General features: G+C 33.5%; 4 protein-coding genes and 1 long non-coding RNA gene across 10 annotated transcripts; 1 reads left to right on the top strand and 4 right to left on the bottom strand.

Annotated features, from left to right (window-relative positions):
* Window positions 1-305: 305 nt before the first annotated feature.
* LOC144565621 (ribosomal RNA-processing protein) lies at window positions 306-2,229 on the bottom strand. Its single transcript, XM_078315425.1, has 4 exons — window positions 1,979-2,229; window positions 1,532-1,637; window positions 1,044-1,155; window positions 306-787 (listed from the first exon to the last, which is right to left on the bottom strand). Exons 1-4 carry the CDS (start codon window positions 2,107-2,109, stop codon window positions 525-527), a joined length of 612 nt encoding a protein of 203 aa, XP_078171551.1. The 5' UTR covers window positions 2,110-2,229; the 3' UTR covers window positions 306-524.
* A 3,593-nt stretch (window positions 2,230-5,822) lies between these two features.
* TTN9 (titan9) lies at window positions 5,823-10,802 on the bottom strand. Of its 3 annotated transcripts, none has more exons than XM_078315714.1 (9): window positions 10,665-10,802; window positions 10,163-10,252; window positions 9,896-9,956; window positions 8,761-8,824; window positions 8,595-8,656; window positions 8,136-8,284; window positions 7,638-7,671; window positions 6,861-6,977; window positions 5,823-6,283 (listed from the first exon to the last, which is right to left on the bottom strand). In XM_078315714.1, the coding sequence occupies exons 2-9, from the start codon at window positions 10,208-10,210 to the stop codon at window positions 6,108-6,110; spliced, it is 711 nt and encodes a 236-aa protein (XP_078171840.1). In that variant the 5' UTR covers window positions 10,211-10,252; window positions 10,665-10,802; the 3' UTR covers window positions 5,823-6,107. The 3 variants fall into 3 exon arrangements, with proteins under 3 accessions (XP_078171840.1, XP_078171838.1, XP_078171839.1); XM_078315712.1 differs by having other exon boundaries at window positions 5,936-6,283; window positions 7,638-7,686; XM_078315713.1 differs by having other exon boundaries at window positions 5,936-6,283; window positions 7,638-7,686; window positions 10,647-10,764.
* Window positions 10,803-18,598: 7,796 nt separating this feature from the next.
* UBC19 (ubiquitin-conjugating enzyme19) lies at window positions 18,599-20,828 on the top strand. 2 transcript variants are annotated; one of them, XM_078314938.1, is made up of 6 exons: window positions 18,599-18,898; window positions 19,300-19,327; window positions 19,591-19,818; window positions 20,073-20,136; window positions 20,472-20,531; window positions 20,685-20,828. In XM_078314938.1, exons 1-6 carry the CDS (start codon window positions 18,774-18,776, stop codon window positions 20,723-20,725), a joined length of 546 nt encoding a protein of 181 aa, XP_078171064.1. In that variant the 5' UTR covers window positions 18,599-18,773; the 3' UTR covers window positions 20,726-20,828. The 2 variants fall into 2 exon arrangements, with proteins under 2 accessions (XP_078171064.1, XP_078171065.1); XM_078314939.1 differs by lacking the exons at window positions 18,599-18,898; window positions 19,300-19,327 and having other exon boundaries at window positions 19,573-19,818.
* On the bottom strand, window positions 19,745-20,356 carry LOC144565236 (uncharacterized). Its single transcript, XR_013514859.1, has 3 exons — window positions 20,325-20,356; window positions 19,937-20,152; window positions 19,745-19,854 (listed from the first exon to the last, which is right to left on the bottom strand). It is a non-coding gene; the product is annotated as an uncharacterized LOC144565236 (long non-coding RNA).
* Window positions 20,829-22,790: 1,962 nt separating the features above from the next.
* Window positions 22,791-24,893, bottom strand: LOC144565271 (protein EARLY RESPONSIVE TO DEHYDRATION 15-like). Of its 3 annotated transcripts, none has more exons than XR_013514862.1 (4): window positions 24,755-24,893; window positions 23,716-24,066; window positions 23,256-23,623; window positions 22,791-22,849 (listed from the first exon to the last, which is right to left on the bottom strand). XR_013514862.1 is itself a non-coding variant. In XM_078314982.1 (3 exons), the coding sequence occupies exons 2-3, from the start codon at window positions 24,047-24,049 to the stop codon at window positions 23,463-23,465; spliced, it is 495 nt and encodes a 164-aa protein (XP_078171108.1). In that variant the 5' UTR covers window positions 24,050-24,066; window positions 24,755-24,893; the 3' UTR covers window positions 23,223-23,462. The 3 variants fall into 3 exon arrangements, 1 of the variants encoding a protein (XP_078171108.1); XR_013514863.1 differs by having other exon boundaries at window positions 22,791-22,829; XM_078314982.1 differs by lacking the exon at window positions 22,791-22,849 and having other exon boundaries at window positions 23,223-23,623.
* Between the last annotated feature and the right edge of the window lie 898 nt (window positions 24,894-25,791).

Here is a 25,791-nt window from a genome sequence, read left to right as displayed (position 1 = left end):
ATAAATTTTACATATAATCACACCAATCATGAAATATATATGTTTGAATGGTTTGAATTCGTTATTTTTTAGCCGATTCATTTTGAAACTGGTAGTATTAGAAAGAGATACTACCGATGTAACAATAGCCAGACTCTAAAAGCACAAAATAATTAACTAAAAACTGAAGAATTTCAGTCAAGTTGTGCACAAGAGATGTGGGCTTACATAGAGACTGTCACAATCGGCATGCTATGAAAGAATCAATGTTGAGAGAGGATAGGATCAGTACTATGCAGTGAAACATATTGCACACTACTAACTAATAAGAAAAAAGGGACATCAATGCTTTTTAATTAATTTGGCTCGGGATGCTGCCATAAAATTTGTTCTAAACTTCATCAAAACTACAACAATCAATACAAAACTTGCATCCACCATGTGTAATTGTACGCAAGATGTCTAAACTACAACCAAAATCAGGCCAAAACATACAGTGAACATGACTACTATATCAAAACTTACTTGTAGGAAACAATTTTGCATCACTTCTTCCTGCTTTTATCATTCCTGGCCTTCTTCACCCTTTTATCCTTCTTAAGGGATGGAGTTCTTTTTCCCTTTTTGTGTGTTTTTTTCTTAGGTAAACTTTTCAGAGGCTTCTTTTTCACAGCCAAGCTAGGATTCTTCTCAACACTATAAACTGGATTAGGGTTTCCATGTTTTCGACCGATATCAGCATCAACTTGTGAGATCTCGCTGGTCGTGACTATAACCTTTGTAGAACTATCTTCATATGTCCTTGTTTCTGCACGATAATACAAGAGATGCATCCATTGCATTTTATCAAAAACTTAGTGGAAGGAGCCTTTTCGCCAAAAGAGTAAAATAACTTCATATTACTACACATCATCCAGCTGTTTAACCCAGCTATAAAATATTACTGTCGTATCAGTTTGTTAATCCCAAATGTCAAATGAAATTTTTCACCATTGGTAATCAACCACCTAAAACATATATAACCTGACATCTAAGTTCGACATATTACATTAGACAGTACTTACCAGCCATGATTGTTGGTAAATCAGGTTCTTCTTCCTCTTTTTCTCCCTCATTATTACCAGCATCATCAGAGAGGACTTTACCATACAGAGCCATTTCTTTTTCTGCCTTTCTCTGAACAAAAATTTATGCAAAAAGCAAAGTACAAAAGTGCTTATAAGTAAACTATACAGGCTATTAAAAATAGTTGCAAAGCAATCAGCATAAACAATACTTTCAACTGTTGTTTTTCTTTCTTTTTGGTACTACACAGTGAACTGTATTTTCAACATATAGCCAACATATATGTAGTGGCAACTATGAAAACTGTCGTTTGGGGGTGGGTAGGTGGGGTGTGTGGGGAGGGGGTCTCTACTCTCTACCCTAAAAGATCAAGATATACCAGGTCATGATCTCAGCTACATTTGTGTGGAAATCCCACGAGTCAGTTAAGTACGGGGTATGTCTGGTTACTCTGGTATAATAGTACACAAACCAAGTGGAAACCCACCTTCTTACGGGCAGCAATTCTCTTCAGTCTTGCCTTCTCTTCTATCTGCTTGTTAGCCTCCTTTCTTCTCTTCTTCTTTCTCTTGTGAAACCCAGTCACATAATCTCTTCAAAAGCAAAAATAAAAAACAAAAGTGAAGAATGTAAGACTGAATCAGAATTTAGTTAAAGCACTTTTAGTGATTCAAAGGCACATTCATACCAAAATCGATAAAAAACCTTTCAGACTATTAAATTGTATTAATAAGGGAATAGATTATGCACACACAATATTCCATTTTTTAACAAAAATTGCAATGATAACTTGTTTCAATAAATGATTGGATTATGGCCAGATGATACCTTCTTCAAATAAAAAAAATCTTTTTTATTTAAATTTCCTGCTGCTATTCAGAATTCTTTAATGGATAAAGAGGAATTGATAAAGAGAAGGGTTAGAAGAGCAAACCTGAGGGTTTTTTCGTCGAAAGAGACAGAGAGGGCCTTATCTTTGAGAGACCTCTTCTTGATATGACGCGGCACCATGACCATCGTCATCTGCCCAACCACCACTGGTTCTTCATCGCTGTAGTCGCCCATCTCCTCTCCCGTTTCCAGATCAATCTCTTCTTCTGGAATCACTTTTGTTTTATCGCGATTTCTCCAGGAAGGGTTTTGAGCAGCGCAAAGGGGTTTGCCGGCTGGGGAAGGGGATCGAATTCGCATCCTCTGAGATATCTCATATTTTGCGTTACTTTTTACAAAATCTTAACCGTTCAAATACGTTCGACACGAATATCAAAGCTAAAATACTACTCGTCTGGATTTAAAATAAAAAATTGGGTTACTTCAGGAGGTCCAAACTCCTGAAGGAATCGATCCAGTCGAGTTAGGGATGTAGACGGTCGGATACGGATTGGATAGTAGTCAAATCGTATTCGTATCCGTTATAATTTTTTGAATACGGATACAGATCGGATATTAAACGGATACGGATCGAATTTCGAAAGGATACAGATATAAATATTAATAAAATTCGGATAATTAAAAATAAAATACTAATGTATATTCTAGTAAAAAGTAACATTTAATATAACTTTTTTATTTAAATTAGATTTAATATTTTTATAAGTTTGTTGGCTACAAAAGATATATCATGTTAACAAAATAATAGGTACTAATTATGTCATATTGTTCATCAAAATATACACATCTAAGCTGAATAACATTCTTTCAACCATATAAGGTAAACAAAAACAAAAACAAAAACAAAAAATTATGCAGAGTAAAATCTCATATATATATATAAGATGGGCTACGGTGAGTTGCGAAGTAAAACGCGTTTCTACTTCACGCCGTATTTTTATTTTGAAAGTCCAAACAACCGATCCGAACCGTTAGTATTGAAATGTGCTTGGAGACCAAATTTTACATTTTTTGGAATTTTTTTACTATTTATTAAGCATTTTTTTTAAATTGCTGTTTTGCTGTGAATAGTAAAAAACAGTAAAATTTTCTGGACCATCAGATCAGCGACTTTCAAAATTGCTTAATAAATAGTAAAAAAAAATCCAAAAAATGTAAAATTTGGTCTCCAAGAACATTTCAATATGAAGAACAAGATGAACGGTTCGGATCGACCTTTTGCACTTTAAAATCACAAAATATGAGCGTGAAGTAAAATAGTCGCTTTACTTCGCAACTCACCGTAGCCCATCTCTCTCTCTCTATATATATATTTAATGAACGGTAGGTAACTTTATAAACTGAGTTTAATATAAAAACCAATAAATTAGATAAATTTGTGAGTTTTCTAAAGTTTTTTTCAGTAAATACTACGAATTTTAGAAGTGGCAATACGTAATTTTAAGGTTTTCGAAGGGTATGTATGAAATTCCCTCTTTATATAAATTACTAAATTATAATAAAGATATCGAAGTAGGGCAAATGGGGCATTCCGACGGGAATCGTATCGAATATGATTCAATGTTTGATCTTAAATTATTCGAGATTTATATAATTATATCTTGATTTAGATTTATGGGATGATTTATAATATAAATCGATCGTACAAATTTTGATGTGGATCGAATGGTGCAGAGCAAACATAAAAAATGCCCCACTCCGATCATAGTGTATAGATTTGATCAAAATTTAAATCTCTTTCTATATTTGTTAAGATTTTGTAATCAATACAGTCAAGGGCAGATTCAGGATTTCGATTAGGAGTAGACACAAAATGCTAAACAAAGTAGAAATTTCGTCCAAAATAATTAAAGTTATAATAAATCTTATTTATATATTAGTACAATATTAAAATTTTGTCGAGGAAGAATCCGCACTATTCCTGTCAGTATAATTTTAAAATTTCATTTTTAACTCCGGCAAATAATTACTATTTAACTTGAAAATCATAGCGCCTATCAAGTGTGTATATTTGAGGCTTTGAGAGGAAACGTGCTATGCATTAATTTTTATTAAATTCATTTGCTTAAGATAGTAATAAATATATTAAGCGCAACATATTTAGTAGAAGTTTTGCAAGAAAAAAATTACCTTTGGTGATTTTTTTCTAAAGAGGCGTTCAGATTTCCATTCAAGCATATAACTTTTTAGAAGAAGAAAATTTAATTTTGTAAACGGGAAATCATGTTTAAAACCGCCTGTGTTTGTAATTCATAATTAGATTGGCATGTCAAAATATTAAAACATAATTTCGTTAGTTCCATTATTAAATTTCAGTTGCTCTTTAGAAATTTTGTAATCACGTCTTATTTCTTTTAGTTTTAAGAAAAGTTTGTTTTTATCCTGGGAAGCAGATCACCTGCCCCCCGGGGTGCAGGATTTTTCTGCCCCCTCAGTCACTGCGGGATGGGTGGAGCCGGATTTAGGGTTTAAAGTTTAGGGGGCCCACTAACAGTGACTCTGGAGGCAGGAGATTCGACCCCTTTTATCCTGAGCTATCATATTACGTTTGCACGTTTGTAATCAAGTCCTATCTCTCAATGCTCTCCATTGCTTAGTTTAATACTGTTTGTACTCTCTCTTTATTAGTTATTCACAGAGCAGCCACAGGGAACCACTTCTCTCAGTCTTAATTACACAGAGAAGCGCTCTCTTTTCTTGAAAAAAGCGAATGAGCATCTTCCTTTCTTCTTCTTCAGGGCCTTGGCGCTAGGCTGTGTATTTCTTCCTTCTACCGGGCCCTATAAATCCAGGGGCAGGCACAAATAAATAATTCTGCTGGACCTTAAAAAAATTCAGAATTCAGGGGTAGACACTTTCCTATCCCGGGCCTATTTGGGTCCGCCCCTGAATACAATATACTTGATTAATTTTCATTAATACATCTGAATCATTAATTGTTTTCTAAAAAAAAAAAATTAAAAAACAAAGATTTGAAACATGGAATCTGAAAAATGGATCTAGCTTTTTCAATAGGCGGGTGTTATTTTCAGAGCAAAAATTTGATTATTGAGAGCTTAGAAAAATTTGTTTCTCTTTATATTCAATTTGTTCTTCAATTTTTTTCTCCTCCTATTTTGTCCATTAGCGGAGAAGTTGAGTTGGGGGAGAAGATGAAGTGTTTCTTCTTTTTCTTTTTTATTCAATTCAATACTGTTGTAAATTTAAGGGATATCTCCATTTAAAATAGAAGGATAAATTTATCAATTCAAATTTTAAATTAATTAAATAAATTTTTTTATAAATAAAAGGGAATAGAAGAAACAAATTTAAGTTTTTATGGAGATATTGGATATTTTAGTGTTTTCATGGGTGACTATTTTAAAAGTTTATATGGGCACACTAGAAATTTAAACTTTTTTAAATTGTTTACTATTGCTTTAGAATTTTTGAAAATCAATGTTTTTCAATGGTCCATAATTGTCTAAGCACAATATGTTTGTACACATCTTTCAAAAAATATAAAATTTGGTCTCCAAGCACAATATGTTTGTACATGTTGAAGGGTTCAGAATTTCAGATCGATTGTTTAGATTTTGAAATTGTACAATTAACTTATAAACATATGGTATCAAGATGTGTCTCCTCTATCACTTTTGAACTCTCAATTTTATCTAAACTGATTAAAGAAAACTATCGCCAAATATTGCAAGTAACCCATCCCACCTTAAATTACGGGAAACTGTCATTCCTCTTTGGACTTTGCATTCCATTAACCCACCCACCAACTTGCATTTGCTCTCTATGTATTTGTAACAAAGTTTATCCACAGGTTGGTGTTTGCAAAAAGAGAAAACAAAACAAAAATTCCATAAAAAAAAATTTTAGGAGAAAAAAATATTCCACAATTTACTAAAGCCCAAATATAGAAAGCATTCTGTTATGGTAAGTTGAGAACTAACAGCTGAGCAGTGAGCAACAGCATCTTAGAGGATGTTTCAAGCTCCAACAATCTGGAAAAGAAAAGAAAATAAAGCTTCTGGTCGAAAGCAACTGCATGTCAAGTATCATGTCTAGCAATACAAAGGTCAGGAGGTTTTTTCAGCAAAAGATAAAACTAATTACATATTGGCATGTCATCTTCAAGATAACAAAAGTGGATGCAATGCATAAAATAGGACATTGATCTCCAGTCAGGCACGGCCAATGACGCTGCATATTTTCTGGAAGAACATTGGGCACATGTCAATGTTGAAAAAAATTTCCTCCTTCATCCATTTTGATGCTATGTTTTCCAATGTACCAAGTGATGATACATGATACACCAACTCATCCTCATCTATTGACCATGTCAAGGTGAAAGCATAACCTGCAACCATTTCAGAAATTAAATTAAGCCAGCAGCGTACAAACCTCCATGCAAAATAATGTCAAGCGTTTTGCAAAATATCTCAACATTTCATCACATTTGCAGTTACTGAATATTTAACCAGGTAATTTATAGTATTTAGGGTAATTATAAAATGACTTGACTGCCCTTTGACCTTTTTACACATTAGCTTTAGAGTGGTGAGCACAAGTTGAGCATCTCCCGAAAAGGTTATTAATCTTAAAATGTAATATGATAATTACTGGGTCTTTGAGGGAAAAAGTAATGTTTTAGCACTGCAATAATACATTGAATAATATCAGACTTGGTTCATAACTGGGTCAGGTCACATCAAGTTTCCCTAATAGAATTTTGTTCATTTGGCTCTTATTTGAACCGCATACAAAAATTAAGTGTGGTCTATTTTAATTAGCTTACCAAAACTGAAAAAAAAAATAATAAGACAAGACAAAAATATGGACCCAGACTGATCTAAACCTGATCATTATCATCAATGTGTTATATGCAAAAATGGTAAAATAGCAATTTAACAAGATAATAACACAAGGAACAATACCGCTCTTTTCATGAACAACTTCTGCTGATTGCTGGCCAAAGGAAATATTCATGCCATGTATACTCTCAACTAAAGTAAGTAGTTTATCAGAAATAGAATCTCTCATGACTTGATCACCTAAAACATAAGAATTTGAAGTCCATGTTAGTTGGAGTGGTGATATCATGGCAGCCCTAGGATAACAAGAAATTCCAAGGCAGGCAACAAATATACTAAAAAAGCTCTATATCACATTACTTCAGATATGCCCAAAGTTTCCCTCATTATATAGTATTCTAACCATATAATAGAAAATTATCAGTACCTGTAGGCCACATTTACCATTCTTAGAGGGGCCAGGATATTCCTCATGTGTCAGGGTTATATATGATCTTTTAATGTTATGGAAAATTTCATATGCAAAGCTACTGTAGAGTAGCAGAACAGCTAGGTTTAAGGCATGAAAACAGAAAATTGCTATACTGTTATCTAATTTTGGCGATTATTCAATCAACCAGCATAAAACAAAGTTCACAGTCATTGAAGGTCTTTCAAGCATTGACAACAAAAGATTATTTTTGAAGGTCAGCAACAACAGATTTAGGTCTCAAATTGTTTTTGAGCCCACCATTGTTTCTGGAAGCGAAGAATTCTGTTTGAGAACTTCATTTCTTTATTTAGTTGTATTCATGCAATCAAACAATTTTGAGCTTTATTTTGGCATTAGACAAAAAGAAGTAATCATAACCAAACACTGGTTAAATAAAAAGTTTGTTAATTTACTTATTTTAAACCTACCATGATCATCAGTAGTGCATCTGCGACAGGATTGCTGGAGTCCCAAAAGCTATGCAACATACAAAAAAAGTAAAAATGGCAAAGACTGCATAAGACCAATTTGATTTAATATTTACAACACTAAATTGGAACCTCACATCTTGGTAACATGACACCAGTGCGAAAACAAAGAGAGCCCTTTTCCTTGTTTTTTCTTCTTCTCGGGTTTGTGATTTCAAAGTAGAGTTTGAGGCCCTTGAACAAGTTGAACAAACTTCAACAAAAAAAGTGCTGATACCGCCACCTTTAGTTCCAATTCATGCAATTTATAAATTACGGATTCCATATCTTGCAGTGGCCTAGTGTTTCTCACGTAGACTTAACTCCGTTGCATGTAACAGTACAAAGGGTCATATTGTGTCGGTTTAAATAGACTTATCATCAACATTTATCTTATCTTTTACATGCACTTTCTTTTTTTTATTATCATTAGGGAAAGGAAAAAAAGGAGCTCCTTACATTGACAGGTTCTTTTTGAGAGGCATTATCCTCTTCAGAAACTTCTGCCGTTGGAGGCTGTCTTCTCATCATTTCTATATTAATCGTAGCTTCATTCTTCTGCAACACCAAGTCTTGAAGCCTCGTAACTTCACTAGAGAGGTTTTTCACTGGAAAGAGAGTAATTACACAAATTCAACTCCATAAAGATAAACAAATCAAAGATTTCAGTCCTGTCATTCAAAGTACCATATGTGGCAGCTAATTCCGCAACTAGGTTATTACCCAAACTAATAACGAGGGCTAGGTCAAGCCTAATTCATCTGGAACCAGAGGTGAAACCCAGTATCAGTCCCACAAAAAGTGGACGAAAGAGGGGACCTACTGTTGCCGATCGCCATCCAGTATATAGTTGTATTACCAGTACCACATTGTGACCATACAATACAAGTACTATCATAAGAAAATTCAATTTCTTACTCCTTTTAGTCTGCTCAAGCTCAAGTTGTTCTTTTTCAGCAAGCTTATCGTGCCAAAACAACCTGACATTAGATAATATTATACTTTTATTTCACCTAGATAATCAGAAAATACACAAATTCTTAAAGATAAGCAGCTTCCTATTAGATTTAAGATGCACACTTACAGCTTTTCAAACATGTGATCACTTTTCTTTCCTTCATGTCTCAGCATATCTTCAGTAGCTGAAACTGTGGGTTAATATTTATGATTAGTGCAGGACTTCAGTATATATAAACTGAAAGATTGTATGAGCATGTGCATGATGACACAGATTTTTGTGGTCAAGTCTAGGCTAGTAGGAACTCAAACCAATTACCACAACCACAAAAAAATCTTGACATTCAACCTCATTTTTGGACATCTTCAATATTAAAAAAAAAAAAAAAAAAACAGAATAGGCCATTAAACTTTCATTGACCACTTATATCAAACAAACTGAACATGGTTTGCACCCCCCAAGTCTCTCCATTTTCTCATACTAATCTCACTCATTTCTCACTGTGTATAATTTGTTCCCACTTTGGGTCTCTAATATGGCTTTTGAACTGTGAATCAGTTCTATTTCCCAGCATCTTTCACCAACTCTTCTAATTGTCAAACTCTCTCATGATAATACAGTCTCCATCTATTACATTGCAAAGGCGGTGGTGCCTCACCAGGCCCAACTATGCATTGCAAAACTGATCCTTTGATGGGTCATATGTAGCGTATACAAACAGGTTTCAACTGAGGAGATTGTGCTGGGTCCCATGAGGTAAGTCTATCAGAATTCTAACAACACAAATTGGATCTGAACAAATTAAAACTACATCCTACCCACCAGGCAATGTAATGTGGGCTTCTGCAGAAGCAAGAGTTATTTGATGCAACATGTGACAAGGCAATGATATGCTCATCTAGGCAGGACCTAAGACGTGACTCCACACCAACCACCAGAAATAGATTTAAAAAGTGTTTATAGAGAGAAATGAGAGAATACTACAGGGATGGGAAAAACACCTCATGTCGGAACGTTGCCTGGGTAAGGAGATATGAGAGAGAAGGGGGGTAGTTGGAGAGTGTTTGACTTGGAAATAATAATTGCTAGTGGTTAAACCTAAAATTTAGGACTACATCACTTGCTGTGAAGAGGGCTGATTTGATTAAGCAAAAATTACAATAACCAAGTTGAGTCTTTTGGTGAAGTTTAGAACTAATAAATTGAAGTACGAGATATGTAGCTAAAAGTATCTCCTGATAGGTTCTAAAAGGAAAAATACCTAGCTCATAGACTTTCTTCTCTAACTCGCTATTCCGATCCAGCTGGATAAGCTTTCTTTTCTGAGAAAAGCAAAATGAAATCTCAAATAAGCAGAGAGAACTCGAATTCATAAGAGATTATGATAGTCTGTGATCAATTTTATAAACAAAAAAATGGGCCGGAACAGTGAGAGCAATGACAAAAGGGACATAGGTAGAATCATATACACACTTAGCCCTGGAGAATGACACCAAATGAAGACCAAAGTGAGTTTTCAATACCATACCTTCAAATCATTATACTTCTTTTGCAAATCTCCATTGAACTTATCCATCCTCACGGTAAGAGAACTTCAACTGAACCAAGACCTTCAGATCTGCACACAACCACTTGTACATTAGCTATTCACAGAGTTATTACACAAAAATATGTGAAAGCAAAAAGGATCTTTCTGCAATCACTTAATTACCAAGGCAGTGAGAACAAGAAGAAAAGGAGAAAACCCTTGTTCCCAATACTACCTTTATAAGGGGTTTCCAGAAATTTGTGAAACTCTATACTAGCCCATTATTACTGGAATATTTGTTTTTCAGTCTAAAATTTCCAGAAAGTGCTTTATTGTACGGGTTTGCCTAATAATGGAGCTACTGTGACTAAACAAGAGAATAAATTCAGAAAAAGAAAAACAGAACTATGAGAAAATCCTCCTAAAAACTAGGGTTTCTCAGATCCAAAAGAAACTTAAAAGAAAATACAAGAAGTACAAATACTGAGGGAGGAGGAGATACTCTGTGGCGAGGAGTCGATTTTAAGAAGAGAAGAGGCGGGGGCGAGGCGAAAGTTCAAATAATACTTTGCGTGATTTCAAGAAATAGAGGGAATGGCGACTCGTAACTGGACTGAGTAGAAATGGAATTCGCATCCTCTGAGATATCTCATATTTTGCGTGATTTCAAGAAAATCTCAACAGTTTAAATACGTTCTGCACGAATCTCAAAGTTCAAATAATACTGAACTCTTGCGCCATCCCCGAATAGGCACCGGATATGTCGGTCACGCAAAATATGAGATATTTCAGAGGATACGCACTCGTAGATAGGGGTGAGTAAATCGCTCATAACTCGTGAGCCGCTCATAACTCGCTCATTAAAAGCTCGCTTAAACTCGCTCATTTATCCGCTCATTTAAACTCGCTCATTAACAACTCGCTCATTTACATAATGAGCGAGCATGAGCATGACTCAACTCGCTCATAACTCGCTCATTAAGAATTTGCCACATCTAATCCCTGTCACATTTAATCATGTGTAATTCTGTGTAACATCAACCTTGCCTCATTAAGATTGATAGATAGTGAGTATAGTTTCATATTTAATCCTGTGTAATATAGTGAGCACAATGTAACATTTAATCTTGTGTAATATACTAATATTCATGATTTCATATTCATTTTTTTTGTAAATCGACAGAACCAAGGTTGCTTGTTTAAGATGAAGGTTTAATTCTAAACTAGCAATTTAAAATCTCAACTGCTTGTTGCTTGTTTAAGATGAATTTTCATTATTGTTTTCATAATACAAATTTGTAGGTATGTGACAAGGAAATATCTATTTGTATGTCACAAGTACGACCGTCAAAATCGACAAGACGATAGCTTTTGAATTTTTATTAGTTTCTGTTGTTAGTTTCTGTTGGATTATTCTATTTTTGTAATATAATTATATTTTTGCTGAATTTTTATTATATTTTATTTTAAATAAATAATGACAATTTGTTATGATGACTTTTAACAAATTTTGTTATGCGTGGACACACTATATAATTTTGTTATGAGTCATAAGTCATAACTCGTGAGCCGCTCATAACTCGCTCATTAAAAACTCGCTCATTTACAACTCGCTCATTTATCCGCTCATTTAAACTCGCTCATTAACAACTTGCTCATTTACTTAATGAGCGAGCATGAGCATACCCTAACTCGCTCATGCTCGCTCATTAATCACCCCTACTCGTAGAAATGCAAGTCCTGATTAATTCAGATCCAGTGTAATACCGGATTGAGTAGAATGAGATAAGAGTCATCAGTTTTAATCTGATATGAATTTTAAAACATATCTTTATATCTAAATGACTAAATATATATCGAATTCTAATTGCACGACTGGAAGCTTATTCTACCGAGTGTGGTACCTGAGAGGATGCATATTCAGTTCGGCTCGAGATGCAATGTGCATATTTTCTTTAATACCGTGCCTTATAGTGTATTTATACTCGGGCGGGTACGGGTACCCCGGGTATATCCGGGACGGGTACGGGTACGTCTCGGGTACGGGTATACTCGGGTACAAGGATATACGGGTACGGGTATGGCGGGTATAATTTTCAAAAACCATACCCTACCCGTCCTATACCCTTACCCGTGTACCCTTGACGGGTAAGGCGGGTACGGGTACGGGTAGGGCGGGTACGGGTTTTTTTTTTTTTTTTGCTGTTTTTTTTTCTGGTTTTTGTTTTTTTGTTTGTTTTTTTCTAGTTTTTTCTGATTTTTTCTGGTTTTTTCTGATTTTTTTGGGGGGGAAAAAATACAAATTTTGAATTTTGAAATGGCATGAACAGTGGTCGGGTATACGGGTACGGATACTTGGGTAGTCGGGTACGGGTTTAGTCGGGTACGGGTATAGTCGGGTAGGGTATGGTCGGGTATTGATAAAAAAAACCGGGTCCAGTCATATTTTTGCCCTTACCCGCGTACCCGAGTACCCGACCCATACCCGGGCTCGGGCACGGGCGGGTAGGGTAGGGTATACCCGTTAAGGGTATTGTTAATACTCTACTGCCTTACAGACTATCCATTTATTATACCAATTGCTTTTGAATTAGTCTGAACTTTAGCATCTGTTTAAATCAAACTATAGTTTTTTTAAATCAATATTGCAAAACGAATTTGCCTTTTTTTTGTGGGGAAAGAATTTTCTAAACATATCTTCATTCAATAATTTTCTTCCTTCAAATACAACAAAGATGTTAAACAATAAATTTCATGCAGAAATTCTAATATAAATGCTCAACCGTTTTTCCTCAACATCAATTATAATGGGACTAATAAAAGTAGCGACTCCTTTGTTGTCGCTGGCCACTACCCTCTATTATCTTGGTGGGGTTTCTAAAATTTATTGGATTGAATCACCATCTGTTTATCTATTTAGGGTTTATAGAAAAAGAAGGAAACTCCTGCTTTGAGCAAAAGCAATCAAAGGAAACTAAGAACATTGGAGGTTTGTTTGTTCTTGATTTTTTTATTAGTAAAGCTTTTGACATAGGATTTGCAATTGTTTGCTTATTCTACATTTTATATTTGGATTGAACCACCATCTGTTTATGTTTATCTATTCAGGATTTAAAGAGAAAGAAAGTGGCTTCTGTGAGCAATAACAAAGAAAATTGAAGGTCTGTTTGTGCTTCATATTGTATTAGTAAAGCTTTTGGTTCAATGTCTTTGTTTAGGTATTCCGTTTGATGAGTCTTTTGTTTAATTATTTCTTTCCTTTTTTTTTTTTTAAGAGAAGCAACAAGAACTGTAGGATGCTAAGAAACCAAAAGAGGGTGAGAAGGCAAGCAGAAAAGATGATAAAAAGGTGGTCACCGGACAAGATGGGAAAAGCAAGGAGAGCATTGCCAACAAGGACATTGAGAAAAATATCATCCAAAGAAGAACAACTATAGGTAACTATTTTATTCTCGCTTATACTATTCCGGATTCAAGAATAAATTGTATGTTCTTAATTCATTGACAAACTTGGAAAATTATCAATAGTAGGGGAACAAATGGAAATTGTGTTGATTTTCATTCGTTAAACCTAATTGATTCAAAGGGTATTAGGGACTTAAATCCAACTAAATTGATTCAAAGAGTATTAGGTACTTGATATTAGCATTGTTATATTAGTGTATGATGTATAAATATAAAATTGCTTTACTTGAGAAATCATTTTATTACAATTTACTATTTTCTTCAGAAAATGAGAATTAATTGAGAAATAAAATGATTTCTTATTTTCTGAAGCTCCGAAAAAAGCACACCACAACATTCAATCCACATTTGTTACTCATTATTATATTGGTTCAGTTTTGAAAGGCTTCTGCTACATTGTCGTTAGGCACAAAATGTAGTCTAAATAATACAATTAAGCCTCAACTATGCGATTTTTTTTTTCTTTTCTAATTTCAATTGTGTGCTTGATTGCAATTGAATTTTTGAAATCATTTTTAGTTTGGTCAGATTGGGCCTCAAATCATGTCAGCAAATCACTTTCAAGTTTGATATACGGGTTTATATACACTGAATTTGTTTGCTATTGTATACAAGTTAATACACTAAATTTGTATTTTTTTCAAGTTTGCTATTAAAACAAACTGATGTATATTCAAATTTCTGCAGCAGTGACGACGATACAGCAAAAAAATAAAAAGGAGCAACTGCGCCATCCCGTCAAAACATAGTCCCCATCTGAACAATACTTCCAACTGTACAATTTTTGTCAATCAAGTGCTAATCAAACTTATATATTGTTTTTGTTTCATATTTATAGTTCATACAAATATTTAAAAATCATATCCAATATGATCTACATGTATATACACTGTTTTGGTTTTGTTTCCCTCACATTATATATATCAACTACTTATTTTGTTTGTACTACATTGCCTTAATTGTCACCGCCGAAGCAAAGCGAGGCTTTCAACTAGTTCCATCCAAATCCGGGTGAGTATTTCCCGAAATTTTTATCAATACCAATTCAAAAAAATAAATAAACCAAAACACTTCTGAAATTGGAGAATTCGGAAAATACCAGAGCCTCTAATTCAAGTTGCAGCTCCATTCTTGGAAGCCGCAGATTGAATTAGAGGTCTCCCAAAAACCTAAATATTAATCAGTGTATTTTTGAATTTTTATGAGGTCTCTAATTCAATTTGTGAATTGACGATCCTGATATTTTTGAAATTCCACAGAAAATGTGGATTCTGATATATATATATATTTTGGAATATGATATAAATAAAAATTTCGAAGTATTTCCTGCAATACCTTACCACAGAGAATAACTCTCAGCCGAGTCTAGACCATTTTGGTACCTACATAGGATATAGGAGGTCCGTTTTAAGATTTGTACAAGTTAAAATGAACAATGCATATCTCATTCTATACTAGATGTGAATTCACCAAACCCTCTCTCTCGCTCTTTGAGTTGTACTCTTCAGCGTCTGTTTTTTTCTTCCTCTCTTCAACCATGCATTGTATATTATAGTAGAGTAGGGTTCAAATGCCTCCATTTTTTTGTGCCTCCATCATGCCTCTATTTTTAAAAATTTTAATAATTCAAAATTTAAAACTTAAAAGTCAAAATAAAACCGTTGGATATGATCTACGTCATTTTATTTATGCATCTGTAAAAAATTATGGCATTTCAATTTTATTTTGATTGTCATCAAGAACTTGTAAAAAACACATTAATGTGGATAATTTCTAGACGTTGATTTTTGAACTTATTGATTCACATAAAAACAAAATTGAAATGTGATGATTTTTTATGAGCACATAGAGAAAATAACATAGGTCACATCTAACGGTTTTATTTTGACTTTTAAGTTTTAAATTTTGAGTTATTAAAGTTTTAAAAAGTGGAGACATAGTGAAGACACAAAAAATGAAGGCATTTGAACCCTCCTCATTATAGTATTTACTATACCTTTTTGTTGTCGGAGGGTCGGACATTGTATATTACAGCGTCCAATTTGTTTCCTTTTGTTTGGATGCAAAACGTTGTAGTATGTGACATCTATCTCGTATGTTATAAGCTACAACATCCTTTATACGAAGTGAGATTTTGAGGCACACACACACATATATATATATAAAAAATTTAGTTGTTTAATTCAATTTAAAAAAAGAGGGTTGTGCCTAAAAATTAGGAAAAATGAAACGCCACTATGATGAAGGGAAACATGGAACGAACGGTTGCAATCACGAATGGAACTAGAAAAATTTATATTAGAGATTGAACTTAAAATGCATAGTATATGGTTTGAATTAGAACTCAAGTCTTCAAAATCTTTAAATTGAAATTCTACTTAGCTACAGGCACGCACGTAACATTTTATGAAAGGAGTTGAACCATATAAGAACTTCAAAAAAATAAAAATAAAGTTCAATATGAATAATTTAAAATTTAAAATTGATGAATAGCTAAGCTACTTTTGGGTTGGTTATAAGTAAATATTTTAATAGTGTTTATCGCGTTATAGCAAAACAACTAAAAAAATGACGCTATTGTCATATTGCGTCGCTATATATAGCATGCTATAGTGTCAATGACATCATAGCTTTTATTGTTCAAAAACACTATAGCACGTTATTAAGAACTCTTGACTATAAAGGCTTGTTCGGTGGATTGATTCCCATGGTTATTATTTTGGGAATTGCTTCTGTAGGAATATTTCCTAGTATCCGTTCGGCATACAAGTTTTATTTCCTATTTCACAATTTTATATGGATATTTTTCCCTTGTTCTCTTCAACTTTTTGTGGGAAAAATACATTCACTTGGAGCTCTGTTTTTTTTTCCCTTGATGGTGTGCCTCTTGATTAAAATATATAATAACTTCTGTTCCTAGTTAACCGTTCAAAGATGTTTAAAATTTAAATAATAACTTTTGTTCATTAATTAAAATATATATTTAATTGTTTAATTAATTAAAAGAGGAATTATACTAAATAATACTTGTATAATTAATTAAACTGAATTAACTTGTACAATCAAGCACTCAATTAAACAAACACAATTTAATAATACAAAGGTTTAAAATTAATTAAACAAGTACAATTTAATAATACAAGAAATTATTAAACATGCATAATTAAACTACCAACACTTAATTTTACAAGTACAAGAAATTATTACAAGCATAATTAAACTAGTCAATTCACCCATTAATCACTTTGCAGTGTGTGGTCAGTTCACTCTGATATCACTTTGCATTGTATAGTCAATTCACTCATAAACTTTTCTAGAATTTGATATATACAGTTATATTGATCATAATCAGTGATTAGTATTAATACACTTAATATAGTTTAATATTATTATTACATCTTCTATAAAAAGAAAAACAAACAAACATCCTAATAAATTTTCCATGCTTTTGCCGAACACCTACATTTACAAATTTCCTATGAGTTAAATAACTTTAGTTTTGACAAATTGAAATTCTCATTCCCATATTAAAAATTTCCATTCCCACAAAATTCTCATGCTACCGAACAGGTCCTAAGAGTTGGATTGCGATGAAGAAAAGACACTCCTATATAATTTTAATTTTAGTGTTAGAGATGTTCAAAACTGATACATGTTCAATTTATACCTTTGCTTTTGATTTATTACAGTAGGCTCTTCTGATTCGGATACGCAAATGACTCGCCACACCACTAGATACAAATTGGGGAGCTGTTTCAATCAGATAAGCTTGTAGCCGTCTGATTTTTTCAGTACACTTGATTAGGATTAAAATATTAATTAAAATTAAGACCCAGTTCGGCCCATATCTAAATTAAAATCGTAATTAAAATGATTAAGAGGCCCACACCTAAATTGGTCCGTTGGATCTTGAATTAGTAGTAAAGGAGACCTAAAAATCTAAAAGGTCGAGTGCCAGAACTAGAACTGTTCTTTTCGGAAATTTTTTATTCATAGAAATTAAGAAAAAAGGTAAGGAGAGAAACAGAAAAAGTACAGAGTTTGTAATATTAATAGGAGTAGAACTAGGGTGCTATTAAGCTCACCAAAGTTTTGGTGAGCTTAACTCTAAAACTCATCAAATCGATTTCAAATGACGAATTCGAACCATTGAAACCCGCCTACCTTACGTGTGATGCATCTACATGTGAAATTTTTAAACATTCAAATTAATTTAGTATAAAGTCAAGCGGTCAAAATTAGAAGGTTAATAAATTAATTTTAGTGCATTCATTTTTTAAACGTTTTTTGACTGCTTGACTTTATACTAAATTAATTCGAATGTTTAAAAATTTCACATGTAGATGCATCACACGTATGGTAGGCGGGTTTCAACGGTTCGAATTCGTCATTTAAAATCGATTTGATGAGTTTTAAAGTTAAGTTCACCAAAACTTTGGTGAGCTTAAGAGCACCCTAGTTCTACTCTATTAATAGAATGACCGGTATAGATTTTACTGATTTTAACAATCAAAACAGTTAAGATAGGTAGAATTTGCACCGTTCCTAACTCCAGAAATATGTTTTGATCGCAATATATATATATATTAAAATGTTTTTATCGGTAGAATATTTACCCATACAAACTATAGAAATATTTTAATATAACAAATATTTAGATAGATAGAAATCTTACCTATCCTAACTCCATTTCATACAGAATTGTAACGAATTCATGTTGTTACGGACAGTTGGAGAAATAGATTTAGAAATGGTACAAATTTTATGTATCTTAACTTTTTTTATTATTAAAATCTGTATCAATCTTTCTATCAATATTACAAACTCTGTACTCTCTCTCAACTTTTTTCTTAATTTCTATGAATAAAAAATTTCCGTTCTTTTCAGATATTTGAAAACTAGCCGTTATATCGGGAGACCAGATCTACTAAAATCTGCTGCCTCCAACGTTCGACGAAATAAAAAGGGAATCTCCATCGCTATTTAATATCAAACAGCCTCCACCCTCTATCGCTCTCTCATTCTCCCCACTCTCTCTCTCTCTCTCTCTCTCTCTCTCTCTCTCTCTCAATCTTCCTTTGAATCAAAGGAAGAATAAGAGAAACGCAACCGAATTACACAAACCAAAGAAAGAAGGAAAGAGAAAATGCCTAGGGAAAACCAAGATCTCCAAGATTTCCATGGCAATGTTCCAGCCACCATTGCCACGACATCAGCCAAGCACACTAATCTAGCGTTAAAAGGCCCTGATCGTCAATCTGTGCTGAAAAGGTTCGATCCCTTTTTTCATACAAAACTGTTGAGATCTGCTTTTCTTGTGGTGTGGATAATTGAGATCGAATGGTCTTGTACTCTTGTTGCAAGTTGAGCTGTCGGGATTTTTTATGGTTTTTGAGGAAATGGTTCTCCCCCAATTTGGCATGAAACTGGAGATGGTCTATATAACCTTAATGGTGGTTATGTATTTTTAGAAGTTCTGTTTGGGAAAGCACCTTTGGTGTTTGTAGAAATGACAATATGGTGTCCAATTGGTCTATTTTTATAATACAATTTTCTTTGCCCAGCAAGAAAAACCAGAACTTATTTTCAATCAAAACCCTATTATTTTTTATTTTACCTTCCCCAAAGATATCCTAACAATTTCATTTTTTTTCCCTCTTCCTTTAAAACAGGCTCCAGACTGAGCTTATGGCGTTGATGGTAAGTTGATCTGAAAATTCAGTTGTAATATGTAATTCACCCAAGTTTACTTTGTGATTGCCCAAGTTTAACCCAAGTTGAAAATTCAGAATGGTTACTTGTGATTGCCCAAGTTACCTTTTAGATTGACACAAAAACTCAATCAAGTTTGTAGGAGGTTTGAACCTGTTTACTGGCACTGTCATGGTTACATGGGTTTGAGTCTGCGCACTTTCTATTTGGCATGGGACACAAAATTTGACTTAATGGGGGGATTTATTCAGATGTCAGGTGATCCAGGAATTTCGGCATTTCCAGAGGGCGATGACATATTTCACTGGAGAGGGACCATAAATGGAAGCACCGGGACAGTCTATGCGGGCATGGTTTACAAACTATCTCTATCATTCAACACCGACTACCCCTTCAAGCCTCCGAAGGTCAAGTTTGAGAGCCCCTGCTTCCACCCCAACGTGGACCTTCATGGCAACATTTGTCTTGACATCCTTCAGGTATTTATTAATTGTAACAATTTATTCATGATACTTCTTTTAATTTACGCATGATATGATATGTACTCGAGATGTTTTTAAATAAAAAGTTAACAACTCATTGTGGTACTGTGGCCACAAGAGTGTTTCCTATTTCAGTAATTTGGCCCTCTAGTGCAATCAGTAGCTTATTGTGAAATTCAAAACAAAAATCAAGCCAAGCAGATTGGTTCTGTGTTGTTTAACTTATGGTGCATCTGTGATGATGTTTACAGGATAAGTGGTCTTCTGCTTATGATGTGAGAACAATCCTTCTGTCAATTCAGAGCCTTCTGGGAGGTAAAAATTTCTCAAACTATTTTCAGTATCGTACCATTAATATCTCATAACAGTCAGGCATCATGCCAGTAGTCTCTAGCCAAAAGATATTGGTTCATTCTGAGTTGCATTTAGTTTGCTATATATCCTTCTGTCAATTCAGAGCCTTCTGGGAGGTAAAAATTCTCAAACTATTTTCAGTATCGTACCATTAATCTCATAACAGTCAGGCATCATGCCAGTAGTCTCTAGCCAAAAGATATTGGTTCATTCTGGGTTGCATTTAGTTTGCTATTCTTATAGGAAGTACTAATTAATGATTATTTAAAACTAATGCTATGGTGATGTTGTTGCAGAACCTAACAATGATTCCCCACTTAACACTCAAGCAGCTGCATTATGGTCAAATCAAGAAGGTACAATAATTGCTTAGTATTCTCTATTCTCCATAAAATGGCATTCTTGCTATCTAAAAATCACATGTATTTGTGATGAAGTTTTTCACATAACCAACAATATAAATTAAATAAAGGAGACTTGTAAACTAATTTGTGTTTTCTCGCATGCAGAATTTAGGAAAATGGTCGAGAAGCACTACAGACCTACTTAAGTAGTGAAGGCTTCCTAGCTTAGTATCTTATTTTTATTTGGAAGTATGCGAAGTCTATTGTTGTTGGGTTCATATTCTCTGAAATTGAGCTCTTTTCACTTTATTTCAAATAGTCAATTCAATTTCTCACAGCAAATATCAAGTATGTTCTCTGTTTTTTTATCACCTTTATCTGAAATTCTCGTTTGTGTTCCATTGTAATCATCTTTATAAATGGTAAAACTTAAATTTTCATCAATTTTAATGTATAAAATATATAGATCTCCACCTGAATTATCTCAAACATGTCAGGAAATTTGACAAACCACCCGTCAAATTTCCTCAAAATCTGGCAAATTAAGACTGTAAAAAACTGTGTCGTGTTTCAAGCACCTGTCAGAGAAGCAGAATCAAAGGACCGTGATTTTTCTTTGACATCTGGGCTATATAAAATCTGGAACCGAATCTGTGGGATCATGACACAAAATTCTGACTCCCTGAATCTATCTCAAATTCATGTTTAGATTCATTCTGAGATTGTATACTTTTAATTAAAAGATAGAGATGGAAAATGTTCATTAAAAAGACTAGTATCATACCCGTGCCTGAATCTATCTCAAATTCATGTTTAGATTCATTCTGAGATTGTATACTTTTAATTAAAAGATAGAGATGGAAAATGTTCATTAAAAAGACTAGTATCATACCCGTGCATTGCAACGGGACATACTATAAGAAAAAAAATATCAATGAAAATAATAATTATTATCCAAAAATTAAGATACATGTTAATAGAAAATTTATATGATTATGTATTTTTAATTAACTTTAATCGTGATTTTTGATAACAATTTGATAATGTGATGATTATTTATTTTTAAGTACCAATGATATCAAATAATGACTCGATTCGAATCTAATATCAAATATCGTACAACAATTTAATATGACATATAATATGATATCAAAAAACATAAATAGAAAGTGTTATCATATGTATGTATATGACACACACACACATTATAAGAGAAATATATATTCACACACACACATTGATATATTATATATTGAAAATATATTCTAAATTGCTCACAACAATATGTATAGAAACAAAGAAAGAGAAATAAGGAAATAAAAAAAAATTGATTTTCATTGTGATCCGTATATAAATGAATAAGAAGTAAGGAAACAAATAAATAATAAAATGGAATGTGGAGCCTTCTCAATTGAAGATGAGAAATATGAAAATAAAGAAATAAGAAAACAAATAAATATATTGCTAAATTTCGGAGTTTGTTCAATTTTAATTGTAACATATCGTGTGACAGCACATGCGGTGAGTATGTTTCTAACTAAATTTAGGCTTTTATACATAAAACATGCATTTAATCAAAAGAAGACAAATTATGTAATTAGAGGGCTGAGATCAAATCTGAAGTTTCATCTTTCAATCGTAGCCATTGGTGGATCGGATACTCAACGTGCTTAATAATAGAATGGAGATATTCCGTCAACAATGTCAATCTGTCAATCCATTCATAACAACACAATTGAAATATGGAAAGTATTGGATTTTGAAAACTCATACTTCATTTGTTACCGTTCAGGTCATAGATGAATAGATAGATTGACATTGTTGGCAGGATTTTTTTCATAAAATCTCAACCCTTCAAAACATAAAAATATAAAAATCCGACCTAAGTGATAATTTAATTTTTTTTTCTCGTTTATGTTTGAAAAAAATGAAAAAAATGATTAGGACTAAAATTTCGATTCTGCTTTTATATTTTCTAGATATTTAAATAATGTTTTCCTAATGATGTAATTTAAAATTCGGCTAATATTCATTTAGTAACATGATATATTATAATATTCGTCACTAATTTAGCAATCATAAAACCGAATGCAAAAGGTCGTCAAATAATGAAAAAAAATCTGTAGAATTATTAGCTGTTACCCGGTAGATTCTTAAATTGTTTGATGGTTCCACCAACTTTTTTTATTTGATGAAAACTGTAGAATTGTTTGATGGTTGACTAATTGATTCACAATGTCCGCAAGAAACTAAGCTAATTCGTTTATGCGCTTATGGATCCTCCCAATGAAAGCTGAATTATGAAAGTTGCTCCATTTTTGTAAACTCAACTCTAAAATCTATCGAATTAACTTCAAACGATGAATCTAAACTGTTAAAATAGTGAATTAACTTCAAACGATGAATCTAAACTGTTAAAATAGTGATGCGTTTACATGTGAAAATTTTAAAATTTCGAATTAATTTAGTATAAAATTAAGTAGTCAAAATTAAAAGATTTATAAATTAATTTTAATACATTCATTTTTTGAATGTCTTTTGACCACTTGACTCTACACAAAATTAATTTAAAATTTTAAAATTTTTGCATGTAACACATCACTCGTAGAGTAGAAAGATTTCAATAGTTTGAATTCGTTATTTGAGAGCACACTAAGTATAACTTGAAAGCAAATTTCTTTGTTTTTTTTAAGTATAACAGTTTGTACGCTGCTCTTTCTTATTCATATCTATCACTCTTACCCATTTTCTCCACATCCTATTTAGCATCGGTAACTATAAATAAGACTTACAAATCTAAAGCTGCATTTTTTTGTCTTCAGTGCTATACAAAGAAGCAAATTGCTAAAAGAAAAAAGAAAACTAAAGGTTAAACAGCAACACACAGGATGTGGCGATTTCATCTTACAACTTGGCACAATCCTGAATCACGGGTCACTTTCTCTAGCGTGGCTGGTGAATAATACCACGGGCTCCACACTTGGGGCTCACATGCTGCACCGGCTTCTCGGGATACCTGGCTGGTACGAAGGGCTTGGCCACTCCATTTCTTGGTGAATTCAAATTCAGGCTCCGAAGAACTGCCTCAGTATCATTTCTAAAACCTGTCAGGAAAGCAGACCAAAAGGGTAAAAAAATGAAAACACATTTTTCAATATGAGTCTAGAATTACAGAACATACAAGAATCTGACTTACCCAGCTTCAAATTGTCCACTTTGAAGACACCATTAGACAGTATTTCTCTCTCTGTTGCAGCCGCCTCTGCCTCAAAAAGGTACATGTCATCAGCTATGTCGAGGTCGATTGAGTCAGGCAGGAGGTTTTCAATATCCTCTTCCCCATAAGAGGTGTCAAAGGCCTCTTGGTGCTGATTTTCATGAAACCAGTAGTCACGAAACCACCCTGTAGTCTGCACCAGCTCCCACCACTCCGGTGAAAAATCCTCCACTTGCTTGAATGCCGCAGGAACAAAGATTGGGGCATTTGGATTTAGAGAAGACCGCAGTGCTGATTCAGTTGATACTGCCATTGCAGTTGCTTTTTTATCTGAGAAAAAGAAGGGGAAAACAATCAACCAATTGGAAGTCAAGCCTCAAGCTTGAGAAATGAAAAAGGAAGATAAATAGCAGCTTTGCTTTTGTATCTTTATGAGCTCATGCTTGATTTCAAGTAGGACAAATGAAACAATAACATAGAAGCTAAAGCCAGTCAAATTATTAAATTTATTTTGACCGAAGTCACTTAACATAATTGCGCCAGCTCTATAATTTGCTTATTAAAATAGTCAAAAGAGAAAAAAAAAAAAAAAAAAACAATCATTGACAATTTGAGGCATCACCATTCAAAATTAGTTTAAACAAGTTTAACAAACACCTGCTGAAAATCATTTTTTTTTTTTTTTTGCAATCACTGAAAATCACTATCGACAAGGAAGAACGACCTATTCCCTTCAATTGAACTGACACAATCTGTAATGATCAACAAATTCTACAACCTAATAGCGAGAAAATTCTACATTCTAGTATCAGATCAGATTATTTTAAAACTATTAAAAGGTCTAAGATGCACGGATTTCGCCAGATCTGATCTAAACCTTATCCAATTCTACATGAATCGCTTCAAACAGAAACTGATCTGTTCAGATCTCGCTGATTTTACGCGAAAGAGTAAACGTGGATCAAATTGACTTTCAGATTTAGAAATTTTGTACCGAAAAAGGAAATACCAATAGTACCTTGGAAGCGAGATATTTCTGTGAGCTTGAATGTATCTGATTCTGACGAGAGTAGAATGATGGAAGGACATGGGTATTTAATAGAGTAGGAGACGGGCTAGTCCTGGGCTAGTGTTGTAATATATCATCTCCATTTACAGAAAGGAATGGAGGCGTCGTGCTCATAATTAGCCATTCAGAATCAGAAATCAGAACTGCCGATCACGCCAATTACCCACACAAAGAGAGAAGTTGACTCGATGATGTGAGCCTGGTTCACCGAAACTACTCTGGTTTAGCTGGTAGCCTGGAATAGCGGAACCTCGAAGCTTCCCAAATCCCCAGTCCCCACTATGTCATTGACCTGCTGGTCCACTATGACGCGTCCATTGATTTTTGGATTTTCTGAGAATTGCTTTAGAAAATATCTGCGTGTGGCGATTAGAGAGAAGGATTCCTCAATGTAATCAAATGTTGTTGACTCGTTACACTAATTACTAATACTAGGTAATATTACAGAGAATCTAGACCAGGCGCAGTGGGTCAAAGAGGATGTGAGAAATCAAAGTGGCTGTTCGGCAACGCACCTTGAGATTTTATAAACTTATTTTGTACTCTTTAAAAACTTAATTCGTCTCAACAATTTTAGGATTAGTTTGTCTAAATTTCTAAGTTTAAATTCGCACTATTTTTTTTAAATTAAGTCTCTTTAACATCTTTTTTGTCTACTTATTTATTTTTAATCCGATTTTACCGAACAAGTGTTCCTACCTCTTTAAAATTTTAAATTTAATCCGACTATCTTGCATCCGTGCCAAAGCCACCGACGCGCCATATAGTTACAAAGTTTGAATTAAAGACAAAAAAAGGAAAAGGAAAAGAATTCAAAAGAGAAAAGAAAATTCCTAAAATCCTTGCATTGAGCCTTTGAGCGACATATTTGAACATTATTCTCTTCTTATAAATTCAATAAGTAACGTCCAGAAGAATTCAAAAAAACACGATACATCTATTTTTTCTGGTTTTAAATAAAGAACAATGCAACTTTATTTGTTGGA

This window comes from Carex rostrata, chromosome 14, assembly GCF_964058835.1.
Source record: "Carex rostrata chromosome 14, lpCarRost1.2, whole genome shotgun sequence".
NCBI classification, from domain to species: domain Eukaryota; kingdom Viridiplantae; phylum Streptophyta; class Magnoliopsida; order Poales; family Cyperaceae; genus Carex; species Carex rostrata.
Note: the sequence above shows the minus strand (reverse complement) of the source record. Positions and strands in the feature narration are given on the sequence as shown.